Raw genomic sequence first — 20,062 nt, 5'->3', positions numbered from 1 at the left:
CTATTCTCAGTCAAGGGCACATACCTGGGTTGCAGGTTCAATCCCCAGCCTCGGTCAAGGTCATGCGGGAGGCAACCAATGGATGTGTCTCTCTTACATCGATGTTTCTCTCTCTCTCTCTCTTTCTCTCTCTCTCCCTTTCTCCCTCCCTTCCTCTCTATCTAAAAAACAATGGAAAAATATCCTTGGGAGAGGATTAACAACAACAACAACAACAACAAAGTGAAAACTCTCCTTGGTCCCCACACACCTCCAAGAGATAACCTTTTTCTTTCGTTTTTGTGTGTTCCTTCAGAGTGTCTTAATGTGAATACAAGCAAATATGCACATTTATTGTTATCTTTCTCCCATCATTTTTTTAACATAAAGGGGAAGCAGACTACCCACTCTTTCCTGTATCTTGATTTTCCACTCATCAGGATCTCTTATAGATACGTGATGGCCAATGCCAACTTGACTGGGTCACACGGTGCCCAGATATTTGGTCAAACATTATTCTGGGTGTTTTCTGTGAGAGTGGTTTTGGATGAGATTAACATTTAAGTGGGTAGATGGAGTAAAGCAGATTGTTCTCCCTGATGTGGGAGCTTCTTCCAATCAGTTGAAGGCCTGAATAGAATAAGAAAGCTGTTTCCTCCCTAAGTAAGCGAGAATTCCTCTCGTCTGACAGCCTTCGAACTAGGAAATGGGCTTTTTTCTGTCTTTGGACTCTAACTGAAACATGGATTCTTCCATGGATTCTTCAAAACATGGGTGTTGAGTCTGCAAGCCTTTGGACTGGAACTAAACCATCGGCTCTCCTGGGTCTCCAGCTTGCTGACTCATCCCACAGATCTTGCAACTCGCCAGCCTCCAGGACTGCATGAGCTAATTCATCTGTTTCTGTCTCCCATTGGTTCTGTTTCTCTGGAGAACCTTGACTAATGCAAGATTTTTCCATATCAGTATGTACAGTGAAAATTTCCTCTGCTTTTAAAGCTCTATTGCTTGTACCAAATAGAATTCTATTGTCTGTACCAAATGTAATCAGTCCTCTATGGACATTTGATTGGTTTTTAATATTTTATTATAATACAACAATGAATAATTTCACACATTCATAATTTAGTATTGTGTACAAGTATATTTGCATAATAAATTCCAGAACTGGGTTGTTAGGTCAAAGAATACATGTATTTGCAATCTTTTCTTTTTGTTAATCCTCACCTGAAAGTATTTTTTCTATTGATTTTTAAAGTGGAAGGAAGGAAGGGAGAGAGAGAGAGAGAGAAACATTTATGTGAGAGAGACACATCGATTGGTTGCCTCCTGCATGCATCAGGACAGGCCTGGGGGTTGAACCTGCAACCCAGGTACATGCCCTTGACTGGGAATTGAACCTGTGACATTGATGCTATAACTACTGAACCACACCTGCCAGGACTGTATTTGCCATCTTGATAGATATTGTGATATTATTTTCCACAAGGGCCCTGGCCGGTTTGGCTCAGCGGTTGGAGCGTCGGCCTGCGGTACAGAGAGACCCGGGTTCGGTTCCTGCTAAGGGCACGTTTGTCCCCTGGTTGGTCATGTGGGTGGCAACCACTCGATGTGTCCCTTTCACATCGATGTTTCTCTCTCTCTCTCTCTGTCCCACTCTATCTGAACAAAAAAATGAAAAATGTCCTCGGGTGAGGATAAAAATAAATAAAATAAAATATTTTCCACAAGGGCATGGTTCAGAGCAGAGGCTGAAGATTGGTGGCCCGTTGCCCTGCTTCGTTTGCGATGTGATTTTACAAAATTAATTGCTAATTTTTATACTGATGAGGATGTGCCTATGCTAGTGTATCAGTTCAATCAGAGAAGCAGAAATAATTTGTTACAGGGATTTGACATCAGGTAACTGTTAAGTAGGCTCTGTAAGGCTGTTGTTTTGCATCTGATGCTGGAGCTTAAAGTTCACAGGTCAGGCATTTGGGAAAGGAAGATGGATGTAAAGTGTGGAAGAGAAAGGACAAATTGAAATCCAAGAGCCCAAGCTGGAACCCTCGAGGACAAAGTTAGTTCCCACTGCCTCCATTTAAAAAAAATGTTTTTATTGCCCGGCTGGTGTGGCTCAGTGGTTAGCATCAACCCATGCACTGGGAGGTCACTGGTTTGGTTCCTGGTCAGGGCACATGCCCAGGTTGTGGGCCTCATCCCCAGTGGGGGGCATGCAGGAGGCAGTGGGAACCAGGCGGCCAATCGATGTTCTCTCTCATCGATGTTTCTATCTCTCTCTCCTTTTCCCTTCCTCTCTCTCTAAAATCAATAAAAAAAAGAAAAACAATGTTTTGATATGTTTTTATTGGTTTTTTTAGAGAGAGAGAGGAAGGGAAAGGGAGAAACATAGATTGGCTGCCTCCTGCACGCCCCCTACTGGGGATTGAACCCAAAACCGGGAATCAGACTGGTGACCTGTTGGTGCATGGGTCCCTGCTCAATCCACTGAGCCACACCAGCTGGGTATCCCACTGCCTCCAAATTTGCTGGTGTGGGTGTCATACTAGAAACTGGTGCCCTTTTCTAATCTGGCCCAGGAGTCAAGAAGCTGAAGGAGGATCCTGGGCAAGGTGAAGCAGTTACGAGCCTGGGTGCTGCCCTCATGTCAGTGAGGTAAGCCAGCAGATTAGCAACAAAGTGCATGGGCTACAAAGCTCCTGCCTAGACCTTGCAAGTGTAAAAAGCAGTATAGCTACTGCTTTTTTTCCACCCTCCAAATCTCATGTAAAAATGTCTGTTGTGGCCTACCCTAATTGGAAACATACATGGAAGAGGATTCTGGGAAATGTAGTTCCTCGTAAGTTGGCACATTATAAAGCCACCACAGCTATGTTCCAGCAATTCCAGTCCTCAATATATATTCAAGAGAAATGCATCCATATGTTTACCAAGACATGCACTAGAATATGCACTACAATATATAGTAGTCCCCCCCCTTATCTGGAAGGGGCTACCTTCTAAGACCTCCAGTGGATGCTTGAAGCTTTGGCGAGTTACTGAACCCTATACATAGTTTTTTCCTACACATACATAACTATAAATTAGGCACAGTAACAGATTAACAACAATAATAAAATAGAACAATTATAACCATATACTGTAACAAAAGTTATACGAATGTGATCCCTCTCTCTCTCTTTCTCTGATAACCAATCTCATAACAGAGATTACTACTGTGATTAACGGGTGGGTAGCATATGTAGCATGATTTCATGTAACAGGCAGGATGGAGCAGGACAGCACAAGACTTCATGCTACTCAGAATGGTGCACAACTTAAAACTTATGAGTAGTTTATTTTTGGAAGTTTCCATTTATATTTTGGGACCAAAGTTGATGGCAGGTAACTGAAAACCCAAAAAGCGAAATCATGGATCAGGGGAGGACTACTGGAGTACCAGGCAGTCCCCGGCCAGCAGCTAGTCTCTGTGTTTAAAGAGCCAGGGGTGGATTTGGGAAGTTGGCTAGAAAGACATAAAAAATGGCAGGCTTTAACTTGTTCTTGAAGGGAGGGCAAGTTTTGCCCGCGAGAGGAGAGTAGGAAGGGCATTCCAGGTGAGAAGGTAGCATAATGAAGGTATGTAAAATCAAATGTGTGCACAGACCCAGAAGGTAAAATTAATGTGAGAAAATAGGGATTGATGGGGACTATAGCAAATTGATGTGCCAGGCTTTGGTGCCAAGCTGGAATGTGAGTCCATCTTGTTAGATTTTCTGATATTTCAAAAGAGGAATAAGTAGAGGAAGAGGAGGAAGAAGAATAGAAAGAGGGAGAGGAGGAAAAGAAGAGTTAGATTTTTTAAAAGCCCATGTGGGCCAAACTAAATACAGCTGCAGCTGCTTTGGGCCCACTGTCTGCCAACTTTAGACCTTGAAGAATAGAATAGACATTAGAATACAATTTATAGGTGAAAAGGAGCCACATACTAAACCTCACAAGCTCAGGGGAGGTCTGTGTGGTGGTCTTACAAACTCAGAGACCTACAGTAGTAACCACATAGGATGGTCTGAAATGAAAACTTTTTAACTAAAAAAAGTTTATCCTGGGTAGTCAAGTCCTAGGCTAGAATCTTCCCTGACCCCTGACAAGTCAATCTTTACCATAATTGAGCCTGTCTATTGTCTTTTTGCATCTATGATACTATGTCTTTGGAATGTCAAGTTAACTTCCCTTTTTCCGGACCCCTCGGGGCACAACAACCACACCAGAGAAGAGACCATAAATCTCTTCATTGTTGTTGTTATCATAATTGTTTATTAATTATTACTTAAAAACATTTTTGATTTTTTTTAGAGAGAGAGAGAGAGAAACATCAATGAGAGTGAAACAAATAAGCTGCCTTCTGTAGACTCCCCTACTGGGAATTGAGCCTGAAACCCAGGCATGTGCCCAGATGGGGAATCAAACCAGTGACCTCTTGGTACATACATAGGATGACACTCAACCAACTGAGCCACACCAGCCAGGGCTTTTATTGATTTTTGTTTTGGGGGAGGGGGTAAGAGAGTAGGGAAGGGAGAGAGAGTGGGAGAGGGAGAGAGAGAGCGAGCTCGAGAATAACATCAATCTCAGTTGCCTCCTGCAAGCCCCCTTTGGGGATTGAGCCTGAAACCTGGGCATGTACCCAGACTCAGAATCAAACCTGTGACCTCTCAGTGCATGGGACTACGCTCAACCAACTGAGCCACATGGGCCAATTGTTGACTGTCAACTCTCTTGTACCCACCTATGTAAAAGAAGTTTGTGTCTATCATTTTATTTTTCATCCAATCCCAAAGGTCCCCGCCCCCTTGCGTTCTCCTGTCTCCCTAGTCTATTACTAGTGTAGTTCATGTAACCCACTTATGCCTTCTCTTTTTATTGTAATACATAAAGCAGGGTGCAGAACTGCTATTTATCTCCTCAATCTGTTGAGGTTTTGCTTCCTGGCAATTGTCATCAGTTTGGCTCAAACTCATAAAAATTATCTACAGGTTTCTTTGACAAATTGGAGGGGGAGCACAGTACAGCGCATGGACCATGGTGTTGGGTAGTGAGAGAGCATCTTACAGGAGCAGGTGGTCTGGGATCAGAATGTGGAAACCTCCCAATGCCGGCGCTGGAGGACAGCATCTCAAACGCCAGTGTGTGTAGGAATCACTCAAAATGCTGCTGAAAAGTTTGTGAGGCTCTGTTGGAGACAGTGGCAGAACAAGGAGCCCTTTGCAGCAGGGTAAGATTGGATGGGAACAACAGCTCAAGAAAATTAGTTTGTCAAAAGAGTGCAGACAAAGAGCAAAGGGATGCAGTGGAGGGTAGGAGCCTTAGAGACTCCCCCAAGGCAGAGACCCGCTCTTTCTGAAAAGAAGCTGGTCCTCAGTCGCTCAGGCCAATTCTCTAGTTAGGTTGTAAGCAGGGAGCTGCCTGCTCCGAGGGCTCCCAGCGGGCACTTTAGGTACTCTGTCCAGTCCACCGAAATGGGGTGTGTGTGTGCGTGTGTGTATGTGTGAGTGTTCAACGATCGGCAGGCAGAACTGCGGCTAGAACTGCTGAAGCCCCAGGGGCTACGCTTCTCTCTTCCCGCTCTGGGCCGGCGCCCACTGCCCACCCTGCGGCGCAGAGCTAGGCGCATCCTGCTGCCATGACGACCGCTTCCTTGGAGATCCGGAACAGAAGCGCGGTCCCCGAGGGCGCCAGCACAGGTTCTCCCAACCCCCACTCCCGGTGCCTCCTTTGTTCTGATGCTTATCGCGGCGTGCAGGGCTCCCAGCACGCGTCTCAGGTCCGCGCCTTAGCGCTTCCTTCGAGGCAAGGGGAAGGGGTGGAAAGAGGCTGAAACCCGGGGGTCCAGAGTGGCTTCTGGAAAGGGACTAGCAATACGCGAATCGACTGCGGAAGCGGGCTTGAAAGCAGCTTTCGTGTGCCCCACCTAGCTCTGAGCCCCGCCTTACGATCACTCGGGGCGGGGGGAGCAGAGCCTCGGGGAGGTCCCTTCCAAGTTGAGGCAGAGGCGGGAGGTGCAAACTCCACAACTGAAGGTGGGACGCGGGCGGGGCCTATTCGAGGCGCTCCTCCTTCCTCTCCCCTTCGGCCGGATGCTGGCCCCAGGCTATGTCTGGAGGCCTCGCTGCCTTCCTCGCGATACCTCCCCGGGCCCTGGATTAAGTGAGGGCTTGCACTGCGCAGCCGCAGGGTCCCCTGCACGTGACGCGAGAGCGCAATACCCGTTGGCGGTTCGATGGCGCCCGCTTATTGGTCCAAAGCATCATCGCCCCACCCCCTCGGTCCACCAATGGCTGGAGGCGGGGGCGTGCCCGTGAGGCGGGTGGGTGCCCCTCGGGGCACCCTCCTCGTGCTACAGCTCCCCACTGCTACCGCGACCGCTGCTGCTGGGACCGCCCCCGCCCCCTGCCTCGGTCGTCCCGACTCAGCTCTGGGGTGCACCCGCACGGTAAGACTGCTTCTCCTCTGCCACCTCCCGGTTTCTCCCGGCTCGCGGAGATCCCCTCCCGGCGGAGCCTCTGTCCTAAGCAGTCGGTGCATGAGACCCTGTTCGGCTGGGGCGATGGAGGGGCGCGCCGCTGTCGGGGCCGGGCTCTGGAGGGCTCCCTGGATCTGAGCTGGGGAGATGCCCGGCCCCGGGGACGCGGATGACCGTTAGCTAGTGTCGCTGGGATATTTTCCGCGGGACGCTGTCCCGGGCATGTGGGGCACTGTGAGGGTGGGGGCGTAATAGGGTCAGCGTCATCAGCATCCCCCCACAGCTACTGCCACCGCCTCGCTGGGTGACCTTGGACGGGTAGCCTCTCTGAGCCTCGCGTGCCTTGGCACCCTCAGGTAGGAGAGCGGTGATGTTGGGGAGTGCGGGCTCCCGAGACTGCGTCAACAGAGGTCAGGGTGGGGAGGGCACAGGATTATCTTTGAGGACAGAGCCGCCGCCTCGCAGCCCGGGAGGGGTAAGATGGGTGGGGGTCCTCTAGCCTCTTCTGTCCTCGGAAAGGATGAGAATGGGGCTGGGATGGGGGCGCCACACCCACGGGGATGGAGGCGGGAGAGGATACAGGGTCCTACACTCGGGCCCCTGGTGCATCTGGGGACTCCCATTGTCATGCTGCAGGAGGGATTCGATTTAGGTTATTATGGGCCAGTGTTCCTGTTAGGGAGCAGGGACCCTGCTGGACTGAGAAAGGAGGCATTGGGTTGCCTTTCCTCTTGAATTTTGACATTATGAAGCTGGAGTAGGGCGTTCATTTGCCCAGGGAACTGAAGAAAGTCAGCGGTAGCAGAAAATCCCTGAACCCTCCCTGGTCTTTACTTGTTGGGACCGCCAGGGTGGGGCAGGCAGTCTGGAGGCTAGAGGGAATCTAAGCACCCTCTAGCTGAGGGTTTGGGGTGGGGTTTTGTGGGGAGCGGATGCTGGGCAGAGGAGGGCAGCTCTTCTTGGGGAGAAAGGAGGGTGTGGCATGGTGGGTGAAAGAGAGAACACTCGTACCTAGTCTTGCAAGGAAATGGAGTCACATCCAGACTGAGTTGATGTAAAACTACCACAGCCACACCTGACTTCCAGTCTTGCCTTTCCAGGCATTGATCTAGGTATGTGGGCCCCCACTGTGTGTTCAGTCCATTGTCAAGTTCTAGAATCAGCAGGTCATTGTGGCTTCAGTGGACTCTTTTTATGAGCTTGAGCTTTTTTTTTTTTTTTTTTAAATATGCTTTTATTTTTAGGGAGAGAGGAAGGTAGAGGGAGAGAGACAGAGACAGAGACATTGATGGGAGAAATATCTATCGGCTGCCTCCTGCACGCCCCCTACTGGGGATGGAGCTTGAAACCCAGGCATGTGCCCAGAGGTGGACAGGGAGAACACACACCCAACTGACCCACACTTGCCAGGGCTACAAGCTTGATGTACAGTGCTTCTGATGTACTGAGAGCTTAAGCCAGGACTGAGCCCTAGGTTGGGGATGTGGGGAGGGTGGAAGGTTGTGGAATTCCTGGCTCAGAAAGTCCCTGAACAGTTTGAGAACGGGGATTGGAAAAATGAATGAAAAATGAGGCCCCAAGAGGCTGGAGATTTGTCCCAAGCCACAAAGCAGAGGACAAGCTGTGGCTGACCTTGTGATGCCTGGAATTTGGGGGCTACAGAGAGATGATGTGGGGGTGCAGCTGTGGGGTGGAGGGGGGGGGCAAGAAAATGGAAGGTTCTGGAGCTCCACTTGCCATAGACAGACTGCCTTTGGCCCTCCTTCCAGTCTGGAGCCTTGGGCCCTAGTGTGGGACAGCCTGCAGTAGCAGCTACCACCCTGTGGGGCAAGAGTCTAGGGGGCTGAGAGCTATGGGTTTCTGTATAACTGTCCTTCTGTTTGCTCATTTGTTATGTCCTTGGGCCTGGCTGAGTCCTGCCCTGGGTAGGGTAACCTTGAGACAGCCATTCTGTCTAAAGGTGAGAGGGGCCTAAGCTGGCAGCATTCTGCCCCCCAGAGAGAAGTTTTCTCCAATTTCCCTGAGAGTAACTGAGAGCCAAAGAAGCCCGCAAGGCCCTTGTTCTAGCTTTCTAGCCCTCCCCATCCTGTGACTTGTCCATGGTAGCACCCTGACCTGTTAACAGCCCATCTAAGGGGGGTGGGGTGGTGTCAGGTTTTTTTGCTAGGGTGGGGGACTTTCCCACGATGTACATTCTACATATCTGCTTTGTGAATCCCTCTGGTTGCAGGGAACATCAGACTCCCTGCAGTCTGTTGTTCTCTGTTGATCTCTGGGGACCTGCCTGGCCTGGGAGTGGGGGAGGGGGAAGACAGGAGGAGGTGGAAAAGGGGAGGGAGGCCCCTCAACCCTTGAGCTGTATTCTGAGAAGCCTGAAACCCCAGGGGGCTCACCCTGAGGGCCCTTCCTGGCTGCTCCAGGATTGCCTGAAGTGCCTCTCTCGCCACCAGTGCTGGCTGAAATTGCCATTGCTTCAGAAACCAGGCCTTTGGGGTTTTGCTCTTGCAAAGGTGGGGGTAGAGTGGGGAGCTTTGTCAAAGCTTCAGACACCAGCTACACCAAACCCTCTGAGGAAGAGGCCACTGCTTTCCCTGTTACAGATGAGGAAACAGGCACAGACTTGTGAAGTAACTTGCCTGTGATCTGAAGCCGGACTGCTGGGCTCTGGAACCCACACTCCTGATCATGTCCCTGCTGGCTCTGGGAAGCTCTACGGCTTGGGTCACACTCAGGACTTGGCTGGTATAGGAAGCGTGCTTGTGCTTCCCTGTGGACACAGCTGCAGCAGGAGGAGGCTGGATACCCTCTCCTGCTTCTGATAAGGAATTGTGTGGATAAGAGTCTGGCTTCCAGGGGACAGACTCCTGGTGCAAGAAAGGAGGCTTTCTTTTTCCAGCCTCCTCTGGGCCCCTGAAGTCACTTGCGTCCCCCTCTGCTTCCTCCAGCATGAGCTGTGGTCAGTGCATGAGATGCAGGTCCTACTCTCTGGGCTTTCCATGTCAAGGATGAACCGGTCAGGTCACCAGTTGATGGTTGCAAGGCTAGAAGAATGCCTAGTGGGAGGCTATACTTTGAGCTGGGGGTGGGGTGGGGTGGAGGAGGTGCCCTCCAGAGCAGAGGGTGGCTGAGAGTGGGGTGGGGCATTCCTTTCCTGAGAGCATTTGGTAAGATAGCTCCCACAGCTGCCTAGAGGGCCCAGCCAAGGCCCACACTTGGGCTCCCCTCAGTTTGGTTATTCATTCATTTAATAAATATGAACTGAACACAGGTTCTCTCTGCCAGGTGCTGGGCTGGGTGCTAGGGACACAGAGTTTGGCAAAAACAGTCACTGCCCTTGTAAGGTGGGGAACATACGTATCAAATGATAAGGGGAAATGATAAGGGGATCCTTTAAAATTTTTTCAGCCCTGGCCGGTTTGGCTCAGTGGTTAGAGCATCGGCCTGCGGTCCGGAGAGACCCGGGTTCGATTCCCGCTAAGGGCACGTACTTCGGTTGCAGTTTGTCCCCGGCCCTGGTTGGTCGTGCGGTGGCAGCCACTCGATGTGTCCCTTTCACATCGATGTTTCTCTCTCTCTGTCTCTTCCTCTCTCTCCCTCCCACTCTATCTGTACAAAAAATGGAAAAATGTCCTCGGGTGAGGATAAAAAAAAAAAAAATTAAAATTTTTTCAGGCCTATGCTGTGATGGGCAGGAGTGGGGTGGTGGTGTGCTACCCTAAGAAAGGTCCTCTGGGGCTGAGATCCAGGCCAAGGGGACAGGATTGTTCTGGGCAGGCAACAGGCAGTGCATTATGGGAGAAGACAGGGAGGGGACCCTGCAAGTACTGGGTCAGAGTGTTTTGTGAAGAGACCCCAAGAGTCTTTGCTGACTGGCCACTGGTTAAGAGTTTCACCTGGGCCTCCAAGAAGTGTCCTGCGAGATGCGGGGATATTGTGGGCATCGGGCAGTCATTCCCCCATGGCTGCAGGGGTGAGGCTAGAACAGCCTCTTCGAAAGGTAGGAAGGTGGTCTGGTACCTTTATGTTATGTGTGGCCATTTTTTCACCTGCTCTGAGTCCATAGCTTCAGAGGGTGGCTGGAGTGGATGGAGTGAGGGCAGGCTTCTCTCCAAGGGCCAGGATTCCTGAGGACAAGCTGAGCATCCCGGGGCTAAGGGGCTGCCCTTCTGGACCTGACCCAGAGCAGCCCTGGCCAGAGATGAGTGGGGGCATGTTCCCCTCCCTGCACCCTGGGTTGAGTGGGACCTGGGTGCTAGCCTCCTAGGGGGTGGAGATGTGTGCTGGCCTGGGGCTGTACCTGCCCTGGTGGCTCCTGCATTCCTGAGACCCTTTCCTTGCATCTCCCTATGCCTCCTTCTATCAGGGGTTCCTGGCACCCAAACTGATCACCCTGCCCATGAGGCAGGGCTTGGGCCTGGGTGGGCTTCTTGAACTGGGAAGTGGGGAGGGAGGTGAGGCCCGCTCCCACACCGCTCAGCACCTGAGAGACCTCCAGGTCATGCCCTCCACAGGCCCAGACCCTGAGTATAAGGCTGCTAATCTGTGTTTCTCTTCCTCATTCCCTGGACTAGCCACGGTCATTCATGGGTCACTCATGTCTAAATACTTCACTGTGCATCTCTGAAAAATAGGACATACTTCTCTACAGAATACAGTTTCATTACTTTACCTAACAAGATCAGCTCTTATTTCTTTTTTTTTTGTTATCCTCACCCGAGGACATTTTTCCATTTTTGTTCAGATAGAGTGGGAAGGAGAGAGAGAGAAACATCGACGTGAAAGGGACACTTCCTCACCTGAGGACATTTTTCCATTTTTGTTCAGATAGAGTGGGAAGGAGAGAGAGAGAGAAACATCAATGTGAAAGGGACACTTCGAGTGGCTGCCTCCCACACAACCCAACCAGGGCCGGGGACAAACCGCAATTGAGGTACGTGCCCTTAGCGGGAACTGAAGGGAACTGAACCCGGGTCTCTCTGGACCGCAGGCCGACGCTCTAACCGCTGAGCCAAACCGGCCAGGGCAGCTCTTATTTCTTCTTAATGTCATCTAAGATCCAGTCCCATTCCCATTTCCTGATTATCCCCCAAATGCATTTTTTATGGGTAGTTAGAAACCCCCTACCTCATTTATTTTTCTTCTTGCAGCTGGTGTAGTGGAAAAAACCAGGTCATTTGTCCCATAGAGTATCCTGCCTTTTTGGTCTCTGTGTGTGTTAATCTAGAACAGCGGTTGGCAGACTTTTTCTGTGAAGGGCCAGACAGTAAATAATTTAGACTTTGCAGGCTATGTATGTGGTCTCTGTGGCAACTACTCAAACTAGTTTTGCTTTAGTGCAAACGCAGTTTTAGACAAGATGTAAACAAACGAGTGTGGATGAGTTCCAATAAAACTAAAAAAAAAAAAGGTGGTGGACCTGGCCGTTGTGGCTCAGTTGGTTGGAGCATCCTCCTATACACCAAAAGGTGGTGAGTTAGATTCCTAGTCTCAGGGCACATGCCTGTGTTGTGGGTTCCATCCCTGGTTGGTCTGTGCACGTTTGGGAGGCAATTGATTGGTGTTTCTCTCTCATGTCTATGTTTCTCTCTTTCTCTCTCTCCTGCCTCTAAAATCAATACAAACAAAAAACAGGCGGTGGTCCCACGGTCTGTTTTTTGTCTATCCCCTATCTGAAAAACCCCCTTCCTTTATTTTTCTTGCAGTTTGGGGAAAAAAACAAAACAGGTCAGTTGTCCTATAGACTGTTCTACCTTCTGGGTTTGTCTTACTGCTTTCTTGTGGAGTCATTTAATTTGTTCCACTAACCTCCGTGTTGTCAGTAAGCCAGACGCTGGAGGTAGGGGCTTGATTAGATTCGGGTCAGACATTCTGGGCAGGTGCTGTGCCCAGTTACTGCCTCACATCAGGAGGTACCAGTGTGTCAGGTTCCACTGTGAGTGAGGGGCAGTTGACTGCTGCATGACTGGCCGGTGTCACATCTCTCCATCGCAAACTTGTGTCATTCCCCTCAAGAACCCTAGGTCATCTGTTGGTGACATGTGGGCATCTGTGAGCATCTACTTCTGTCAACCTTTTTCCTCCTGGTTTACCATCCACTGACTCATTGCCTCCAGCATGAGTTGGGGGTTGCTGAATTGCTTGGCATTTGGTCACTCCTTTGTTATTTAATAGCAAGAACTCTTCTGTAAAGAAGAGCTTTCTTTTAACCACAGGGACAATTTCATTACTGGGAAAGGCCAGGAGACAGGCTGATTTATTTCTCATTATTGCCAATTCTGAGTAAAGAGTTAGGGCATTGCTACTGTCAGTGGTGACAAATGAGGGCTTGGGTTTGTTTGTTTGGCTTTCTCTCTCCCTCCCCCCTCCCCCCCAATCTCTGTGAATGCTCCAGTTTTATGTATTTCATCTGTTTCTGTTGGTTGCACTCATTCTTTTTGATGCTGAGATGGTCCCAGCTCAGCCCATGGGGACCAGACTTCTCACACAGGCTTTCTGGGACACTTCCCCCTGCCCTTGCCATGAGGCTGCCTGCTTTTGAGGAGCTGAGCTGGGAGGTGACCCCTCCACAGGCATCTGTTCTGTATATGACCTTGATCAGTCACCGGTAGGGAAAGCTCCAAGCACATGTTGTCTTATGTGGGCCCCCATTCTGCTCTCCTCCAAGCATACTGTTTTTTGTGTGTTTTTAAAAAATTTATTTTTCTTTATTGATCTTTAGAGGGAGAGGGAGAGAGAGATAGAGACATCGATGAGAGAGAACATTGATTGGTTACCTCCAGCATGCCCCCCCCCCCCCATGGGAATTGGGCCCACCACCTGGGCATGTGCCCTGACTGGGAATTGAACCGGCGACCTCTTGGTGCATGGGTCGATGCTCAACTACTGAGCCACACTGGCCAGGCTCCTCCAAGCATACTGTAGACTCTGATCCGGACCTAGCTGTACTGGGTGTATGACCTGAATAAGGTGGACTTTGGCTGCAGGAGGGTCCAGCCCTTGGGGTCACTGGCTCTAGAACTGGCTCTTGGGAAGTGCAAAGAAGTCCCCTTCTTTCCAGACTGCCCTTCCCATCAGCCTCAGGTGACCTGGGCACACGTGTCCTGTGCTGGTGCTTAGGATCCAGAAGCTGCAGCTCAGCACATGCTGGCTGGGCCCTGGGTCAAGGTGTCAGGTGGGGGTGAGGGCTCTTGGTGAATGTGCGGTGTGGGGAGCAGGAGCTCCTTGTGTTAGAGGGTGCCGGCACCACTTGGGCTGCTAAGAGCAGCAGGGGTTTGGGTCCTTCCTAAAGGAGTGGCCCTGACCCATGCCTTCCCCACCCCCACCCTTCAGGCTCCTGCTGGTGTCCCTGGAGCATGGGAGGCTGCTGAGCTTGAGTGGCAGGGTCCAGTAGGAGCTGCGCGTCTCTCCGCTGTGGCAGGGAGGGCATCCATGGCTGCAGCCAACAAGGGTGAGTGCCTTCCTGGCCTGGTGGGGTTCGCAGGGTCCTCCAGAGGGCCGTGGTGGGAGGGGTGTTATTGCATGTGGGGCCTGCGTTGGCTGTATGTGGGGGGTGTTTGTGTGTCTGAACGGGAGTACAAATTCCATCAGTAATTGCACCAGTGTTTGTGCCAGGTCCTAGGCACACCCAAGCCCTAGCAGGGAACGTGGGTATCCCTGCTGGTTCCCTGGTGTGCTGGTCTATGGAGGTGTGTGCCCTCATGTCCCCATGTTCCAGCCTTCCTGTTGCACTGTGGGAGTTGGGGGGGCAGGAGGGGGTTGAAGGGAACGAGGGGCTTGGGTGAGCACTAAGATTAGCAAGGTGGGTAGAGCCACAGAAAGGAATTTTGGTTTTATTTAGAGTCCAGAAGGGCTCATGGAGGGTTTTAGACAGAGGAGGTCTGGTGAGATTTGAGGGTCAGGTGTGGGGGTCTCAGCAAGGAATGTGGAAGTGCCAGGCTGGCTTCTCTGGGCCTCTGTTGGGTGTCCAAGAACCCAGGCCAGGGCTGGCCCAGGCCCTCACACCAGGACTCTGAGCAGGGCTCTTGGAAGGCCTAAGGGCTGTGGAGGCCAGAGAGGACTAGGGTCGTGCTCTTGGTAAGACAGACCTCCCCCAGTGTAGGCCCTCAGCCCAGCTCCCAATACTCTGCCAGTCTCAACCCCCTGCCTCCTGGCTCTGGAGACCCTGATCCCTCAGGGGAAAGCTGAGGGCCTTGTGAGGGGTTAAGCAGAAGAGGGTGTCTCTGGGAAGGATCCTGGAGGCTCCCCTGGGTTCTTTTGTCTTTCCTGCCATTGGTCAGTGATGAGTTAGAGGCAGCTGCAGCCTCTCCTAGGTGGGTGGGCTCAGTGTGCGTTTTGGCCACCTTTGGTTTTCCCACCCCCAAACAGGTCCCATGGAGCCTGTTCCTGTCCTTGCCCCTCACCTCTACCAGGTTGGGGTCATCAGCTGGGACAGGCAGGCAGGCAGGGACCTCAGGTACAGACATGCCTGGAAGAGAAGGTCCCAGAGATGGGGAGCTTGGCCCTGTGGAGGAGAGCCCTGGGCAGGGATCCTGAGACCAGGGCTGAGTCTTCCTCTGTCTGAGGCTAGGTGAGAGTCTGGAAGACTGTCTCTTCTTGTCTCTGGTGTCAGCCTTATTCCCTCTAAGTGAGGTGTCATAGTCAATTCCCGACTCTCCCCAACACCCATTCTTAGGGTTTGTTGTTGTCAGTCCTCACCTCAGGATATTTTCCCATTACTTTTTATATGGGGGAGGGGTTTGGTGGGGAGAAACATATCGATTGGTTGCCTCCCACACGATCCTGACCAGGGCTGGGGGTCGAATCTGCAACCCAGGTATGCGCCCTTGACTGGGAATTGAACCCATGACCCTTCGGTCCATAGGCCAACGCTCTAACTGTTGAGCCAAACCGGCCAGGGCTCAGGGTACTTTTTGCGGGAGGACTGGGCCTCACGCCTCATGATCCCCAGAGTCCGGTAGGACGTGCCTAGCCCTGAAAGGAGCCCAACCAGTGGGTGCGGAGTGACGTCAGGGGCAATTGCAGGAGGTTGGGGGCAGCAAGGGGGAGTCAGTCCCGGGGGGTGGAGGAGGCCCGCAGTCCCCGGAGTCCTCTCCCACTCTCTTCCTAGGCAACAAGCCCAGAGTCCGGAGCATCCGCTTTGCGGCAGGCCATGATGCAGAAGGCTCCCAGAGCCACGTCCACTTTGATGAGAAGCTGCATGACTCGGTGGTCATGGTCACCCAGGAGAGTGACAGCAGCTTTCTGGTCAAGGTATGTGCACACCTCCTCCACCATCATCCTTGCACCCTCTACCTCCTCCTCAGCCCTGCCTGGCTTCCTGGGCCTGTCTGTTCCGTATCTTCTAAGCTGGCTCCATAGACATAGCTTCATCCCCCCCTGGGCCTTGGTTTCCCCACCTGTAAAGTAGGAGGTGGTGAGATTTGAATGAGATGAATGCATTTAGAATGTCACCTCGAATGAGGTGATCAGAAAGGAGCTATTGTTTAATCATTTGTTACAATCAATGTCACCCTAACAATAGCCATGGAAGGAGGGTGTCAAGGCTGTGGTGTCACAGGCCTGGGTTCAGGTCCGGGCCTGCTAGTCTGGCTCTGTGACGTTGGGCAGATGACCTCAGCTTCCTGTTCTCTAAAATGAAGATAATTCACATCACATAGAGTTGGTTCAAGAATAAAATGGACGAACATAGGTATGTTACACAGGTGTGAGACTAATTATGCTGATAACAAGGTTTATGTACCTTTGGCTGATTCACTCCCATGTTTTCTGCTCAGTGGGGCATGCCCTCTCCTATTGGTCACACCTCACACACCCTCCAGTGTGGCTTCTCCAACTGTTGGGACACAGCTGGGATCCCACATCCACTGGGGAGGGGGAGGGGAAAGTCTCGGAGGGAATGGATTGGGGGAAACAGGGAGAGGCCCCCAGGTGGGACAATAAACCAGGGCTCTGGAGTTCAGCAGGAATGCCAGGAGAAGAGGGGGGCATTTGGCCCATCGAGACCACCCTGAGAAGGGGCCCAGGTTCATCCCCATTCCTGCCCTATCCTTGTTCTTTCTCGTGTGGCTGACAGCTTCCTAAGGGAATAAACAGAATGAAACAAAACAAAAAAACAGCTCCCACTCCCCCACTTCCCATTGCAAAATCCTTTCCTGTCTATTAGAGAAAATTTGGAAGAAATGTAAAAGTACCCAGAATTATAGAATCTATATTTTTATTTGTGTCATTCTGTCTTTTTTTATAGCTTTGTTTCCAAAAACAAAAAGCTGATACCACAGTGTAACACTGTTTTTGCTTGCTTCTGTTGTGAACCATTTCCTGCCTCTGTCAGTAAATAATTTTCCATAAGATTTTACAACTGCTTGGTATTCCATTATATGTACCATCATTGATTCAGCTGGTTCCCTATTCTTGGTGTTACTGCCGATTCTATTTTTTACTATTATAAATAGGACAGTGATGAGTATTTTTTGCACATCTCTGAATATTTTCCCTGGAAAATTTTGCAAGTGGTGCAGCTGTGTCACAGGGTCATCACTGCAGGTCCAGCCAGAAAGCTGTCTTGAGAAGTGTGCCCTCCACCTGCAGAGTGTGGAGCCACACAGAGCTTTATCATGCAGTGACATCAGCCTGGTCCCACTGAAAGGCTCAATGTTCCATGTAGCCGATCCCAACTGGCCCCCAGGGACAGGGCCCCCCGGCCCCTGAAACCCTGTGCACAGGAGCTGTGGGTGCAGCGTGCACCCCTGTGCCCCCTGGACTGGCATTCCTGTCAGCCTGCCTGCTCAGCAGCCACCCCAGCTTGTGACCCTTCATACAGCTGGAGTTCCCAAGGATGGCATCTCTCTCAGAGGGCATCGGTTGCCAAGCACTGTATGAACAACAAATTGCTTGGACCCTGCGTCAGGGCTGTTGGATACAGTGAGCCTTTGAGTGGGCAGGCTGGCTTCTGTGTTCAGATGCCAGCAGGCAGGATCCTGGGTTCAATGGCCAGTGCCAGGCCTGTTTCTAATTCTATCCCAGTCTTCATTCTGTACAGTCTGTGTTGCCCCATGTCTCCACATTAAGTGACTAGAGAGCCAGTGTTCCTGACCTAGGGCTATTGGTATAGTGATGGGGGCAGTGGATGGCCCCTTCTGGGCAGTGGCTGGTGCCTTGCTGTGTGCTACTCATGACAAAAGTGGCCAAGAGGCCTTCACTTCAGCCAGTCATTTCCTAGTGTATAAAATGGGCCACTGAGGAGCTGTGGGGTCCCTGAGACAGATGCTGAGGAGTGTGTGGCCGAGCTCTGGGGTTAGGTGCTCAGGGGAAGGGCCTAGAGTCACCAGGCTGGGGGTGTGGACCAGCTGGCGTGGTGGGCGGAGAAAGGCCCCTTAGGATCCTCAAGGAGACAGGTGCAGAGGCCCACAGGATCATAGATGGCACACCTTGGGCGGGCCCTGGGGGAGGCTGTAAGTGAAGGTTCTTCCTCCACCCTTCCTGCTGCAGGTTGGCTTCCTGAAGATCCTGCACAGGTATGAGATTACCTTCACCCTGCCCTCGGTGCAAAGGCTAAGCAAGGACGTCCGAGAGGCACCTGTCCCCAGCCTGCACCTCAAGCTCCTCAGCGTCATGCCTGTCCCAGAAGGTGCGTCCCCTGCTCAGGGTACTGGAGGCTTGCCCTCCTCCCACAGGGCCTGGGTGTGAGTGGGAGTGAGAACATGGGGTGCTCCTTTCCCTCCATACAGGGTAGACGGGCAACTCGGCAGCCAGGGACATGATGCCTCTAAATGGGCTCACAGTGTGGCAATGTGGCAGGTCCCATGCCCCAGGCCTCACTCCCTGGACAGAAGTCCATGGGCTCACACTGTTGGCCTGTCTTCCCATTGCCTGACAGTTCACTCACTGGGGTGATAGGGGCCACTGAGGAACTGGCTCTGGACCTCCAGCCCTCCCTTCCTCAAGTCCCTCAAGAAAAACCTCCTGGAGCCCCAGAAACTCTGTGCGGCTTCTTCCTAGCACCCACCTGGGCTTTGGACTGGGGGCTGCTTCTCCCTACCCTGCTAGCTTCAGCCCCCACCCCCTCCATAGGCTGGGGTGTAAGTTCCACTGTGTGCTGAAGCCCCGGCTTCAGTTACATGTCCCCCACCTCCTCATGACCTTGCTCTTAAGTGGACTGTGCATACTCCCTCAGGCCTTTGCCTCTTGCCTCTGATCTGCTTAAGTCCTGGCCTGCCCACCCCTTTTCCCTCTCCCTGCCTGCGTTTTTGGGGAATCAGCAGGCAGTCCTCCTGGAAGCCTAAGTGTGACCCTTGGAACCTTAATGGGGCGGCCACAGGCCTGAGGCATGTAGAGCTCTTTGAAGAAGAGGAAATTCCCTATGCCTGTGCCCCCGCCCTGGGGGCATGCATGGGTCCTGGGCCATCTTTCTCCTTTGGAGGAAAGGGCCAGCCTTGGTGGTGGGCCAGGGAGTGTTGGGCGGGGGCAGGAGACCATGGAGGTGCTGATTGCCCGGACAGGTTACAGCATCAAATGTGAGTACACGGCGCACAAGGAGGGCGTCCTCAAGGAGGAGATGCTGCTAGCCTGTGAAGGTGGCGCAGGCACCTGTGTGCGAGTGGTGGTGCAGGCACGCGTCATGGGTGAGAGTGTAAGGCGTGCATCTGGCTAGGGGAGGGGGCGCCAGTTTGGCCAAAAGGGGATTCTGCCTTCCTCCAGTCTGAAAAAGGGATCCTTGCCCTGGCTGGGGTTCCCCACCTCCTTGGTGAGTGTCTTTCTCCCCACCCCCTAGTAGAGCCCAGAGACAAGGTGGAGGAGGTCCCCGTGGAGTGGGTGGGGCCAGGGGTCCAGGCTGGCATACTGACTTGTAGCCTGCCTTGCAGACCGGCACCATGGCACACCCATGCTGCTGGACGGTGTCAAGTGCGTGGGTGCTGAGCTAGAATACGACTCGGAGCACAGCGACTGGCACGGCTTCGACTGAGGCCCACATCCCAGCCCACCTCGGGGCCCCTCAGCCTTAATCTCCACCTCATTTCCCGAGTGCTGCATGATGGTGTGGCTTCCTCATCATTCCCGGAGTGGGCGTGGGGTGAGGTGTCTAGGGACCTCCAAGCTGGGGCCTCGCCCACGCCTCACCTCTGCCTTCATTGATGCCACCTCCCTGCCTCTCCTGCGTCCTCCTTTTCCCACTTCCTCCTCTCCATGTGCCTCAGTCTCCTGCGGGAAGAAATGGGTTGAGCCCCCAAGGAGGCTATCTGAGGAGGGGTGGGGGATGGGGAGGAACTGGGGTGGGTTTTATACACTCCCCCCACTCCCCCACTGCAAGCCATAGGAGCTCCAGCCAGGGACTGGGAGAGGAGGGAGCTGGCTCTGTGATGTCATCCCGTTACTGCTGCTGCTGTCTCATTTAAGCCACCTCTCCTGCCCCCTCCCTCTTCCCCACTGCTGTCCATGGTGAGTAGGAGGGAGGTGCAGTTCCCAGCTCCTGCCCCCAGGTGTGTGTTACTTGGTTTTTAAACAACTGGTTGGGATAAAACCCTAAAGAAATAAAATTTTCAGTGGATACCAGAGGCCAGTGGGATTTTTGTTCTTCGGGGC

The 20,062-nt window shown here is 52.2% G+C and overlaps 1 protein-coding gene across 3 annotated transcripts; it reads left to right on the top strand.

The window, feature by feature from the left end:
* The first annotated feature begins 5,549 nt into the window (after positions 1 to 5,549).
* On the top strand, positions 5,550 to 20,029 carry CUNH20orf27 (chromosome unknown C20orf27 homolog). Of its 3 annotated transcripts, none has more exons than XM_036244469.1 (6): positions 5,550 to 5,705; positions 13,814 to 13,931; positions 15,591 to 15,733; positions 17,972 to 18,110; positions 18,982 to 19,104; positions 19,345 to 20,029. In XM_036244469.1, the coding sequence occupies exons 2-6, from the start codon at positions 13,913 to 13,915 to the stop codon at positions 19,443 to 19,445; spliced, it is 525 nt and encodes a 174-aa protein (XP_036100362.1). In that variant the 5' UTR covers positions 5,550 to 5,705; positions 13,814 to 13,912; the 3' UTR covers positions 19,446 to 20,029. The 3 variants fall into 3 exon arrangements, with proteins under 3 accessions (XP_036100362.1, XP_036100361.1, XP_036100363.1); XM_036244468.1 differs by lacking the exon at positions 5,550 to 5,705 and adding an exon at positions 6,325 to 6,454; XM_036244470.1 differs by lacking the exon at positions 5,550 to 5,705 and adding an exon at positions 6,325 to 6,454 and having other exon boundaries at positions 18,982 to 19,112.
* Positions 20,030 to 20,062: the final 33 nt, after the last annotated feature.

This window comes from Molossus molossus, unplaced genomic scaffold (genome assembly GCF_014108415.1).
Source record: "Molossus molossus isolate mMolMol1 unplaced genomic scaffold, mMolMol1.p scaffold_m16_p_6, whole genome shotgun sequence".
NCBI classification, from domain to species: Eukaryota; Metazoa; Chordata; class Mammalia; order Chiroptera; family Molossidae; genus Molossus; species Molossus molossus.
The sequence above is the reverse complement of the archived record's forward strand: the minus strand, read 5'-3'. Positions and strand labels throughout refer to the sequence as shown.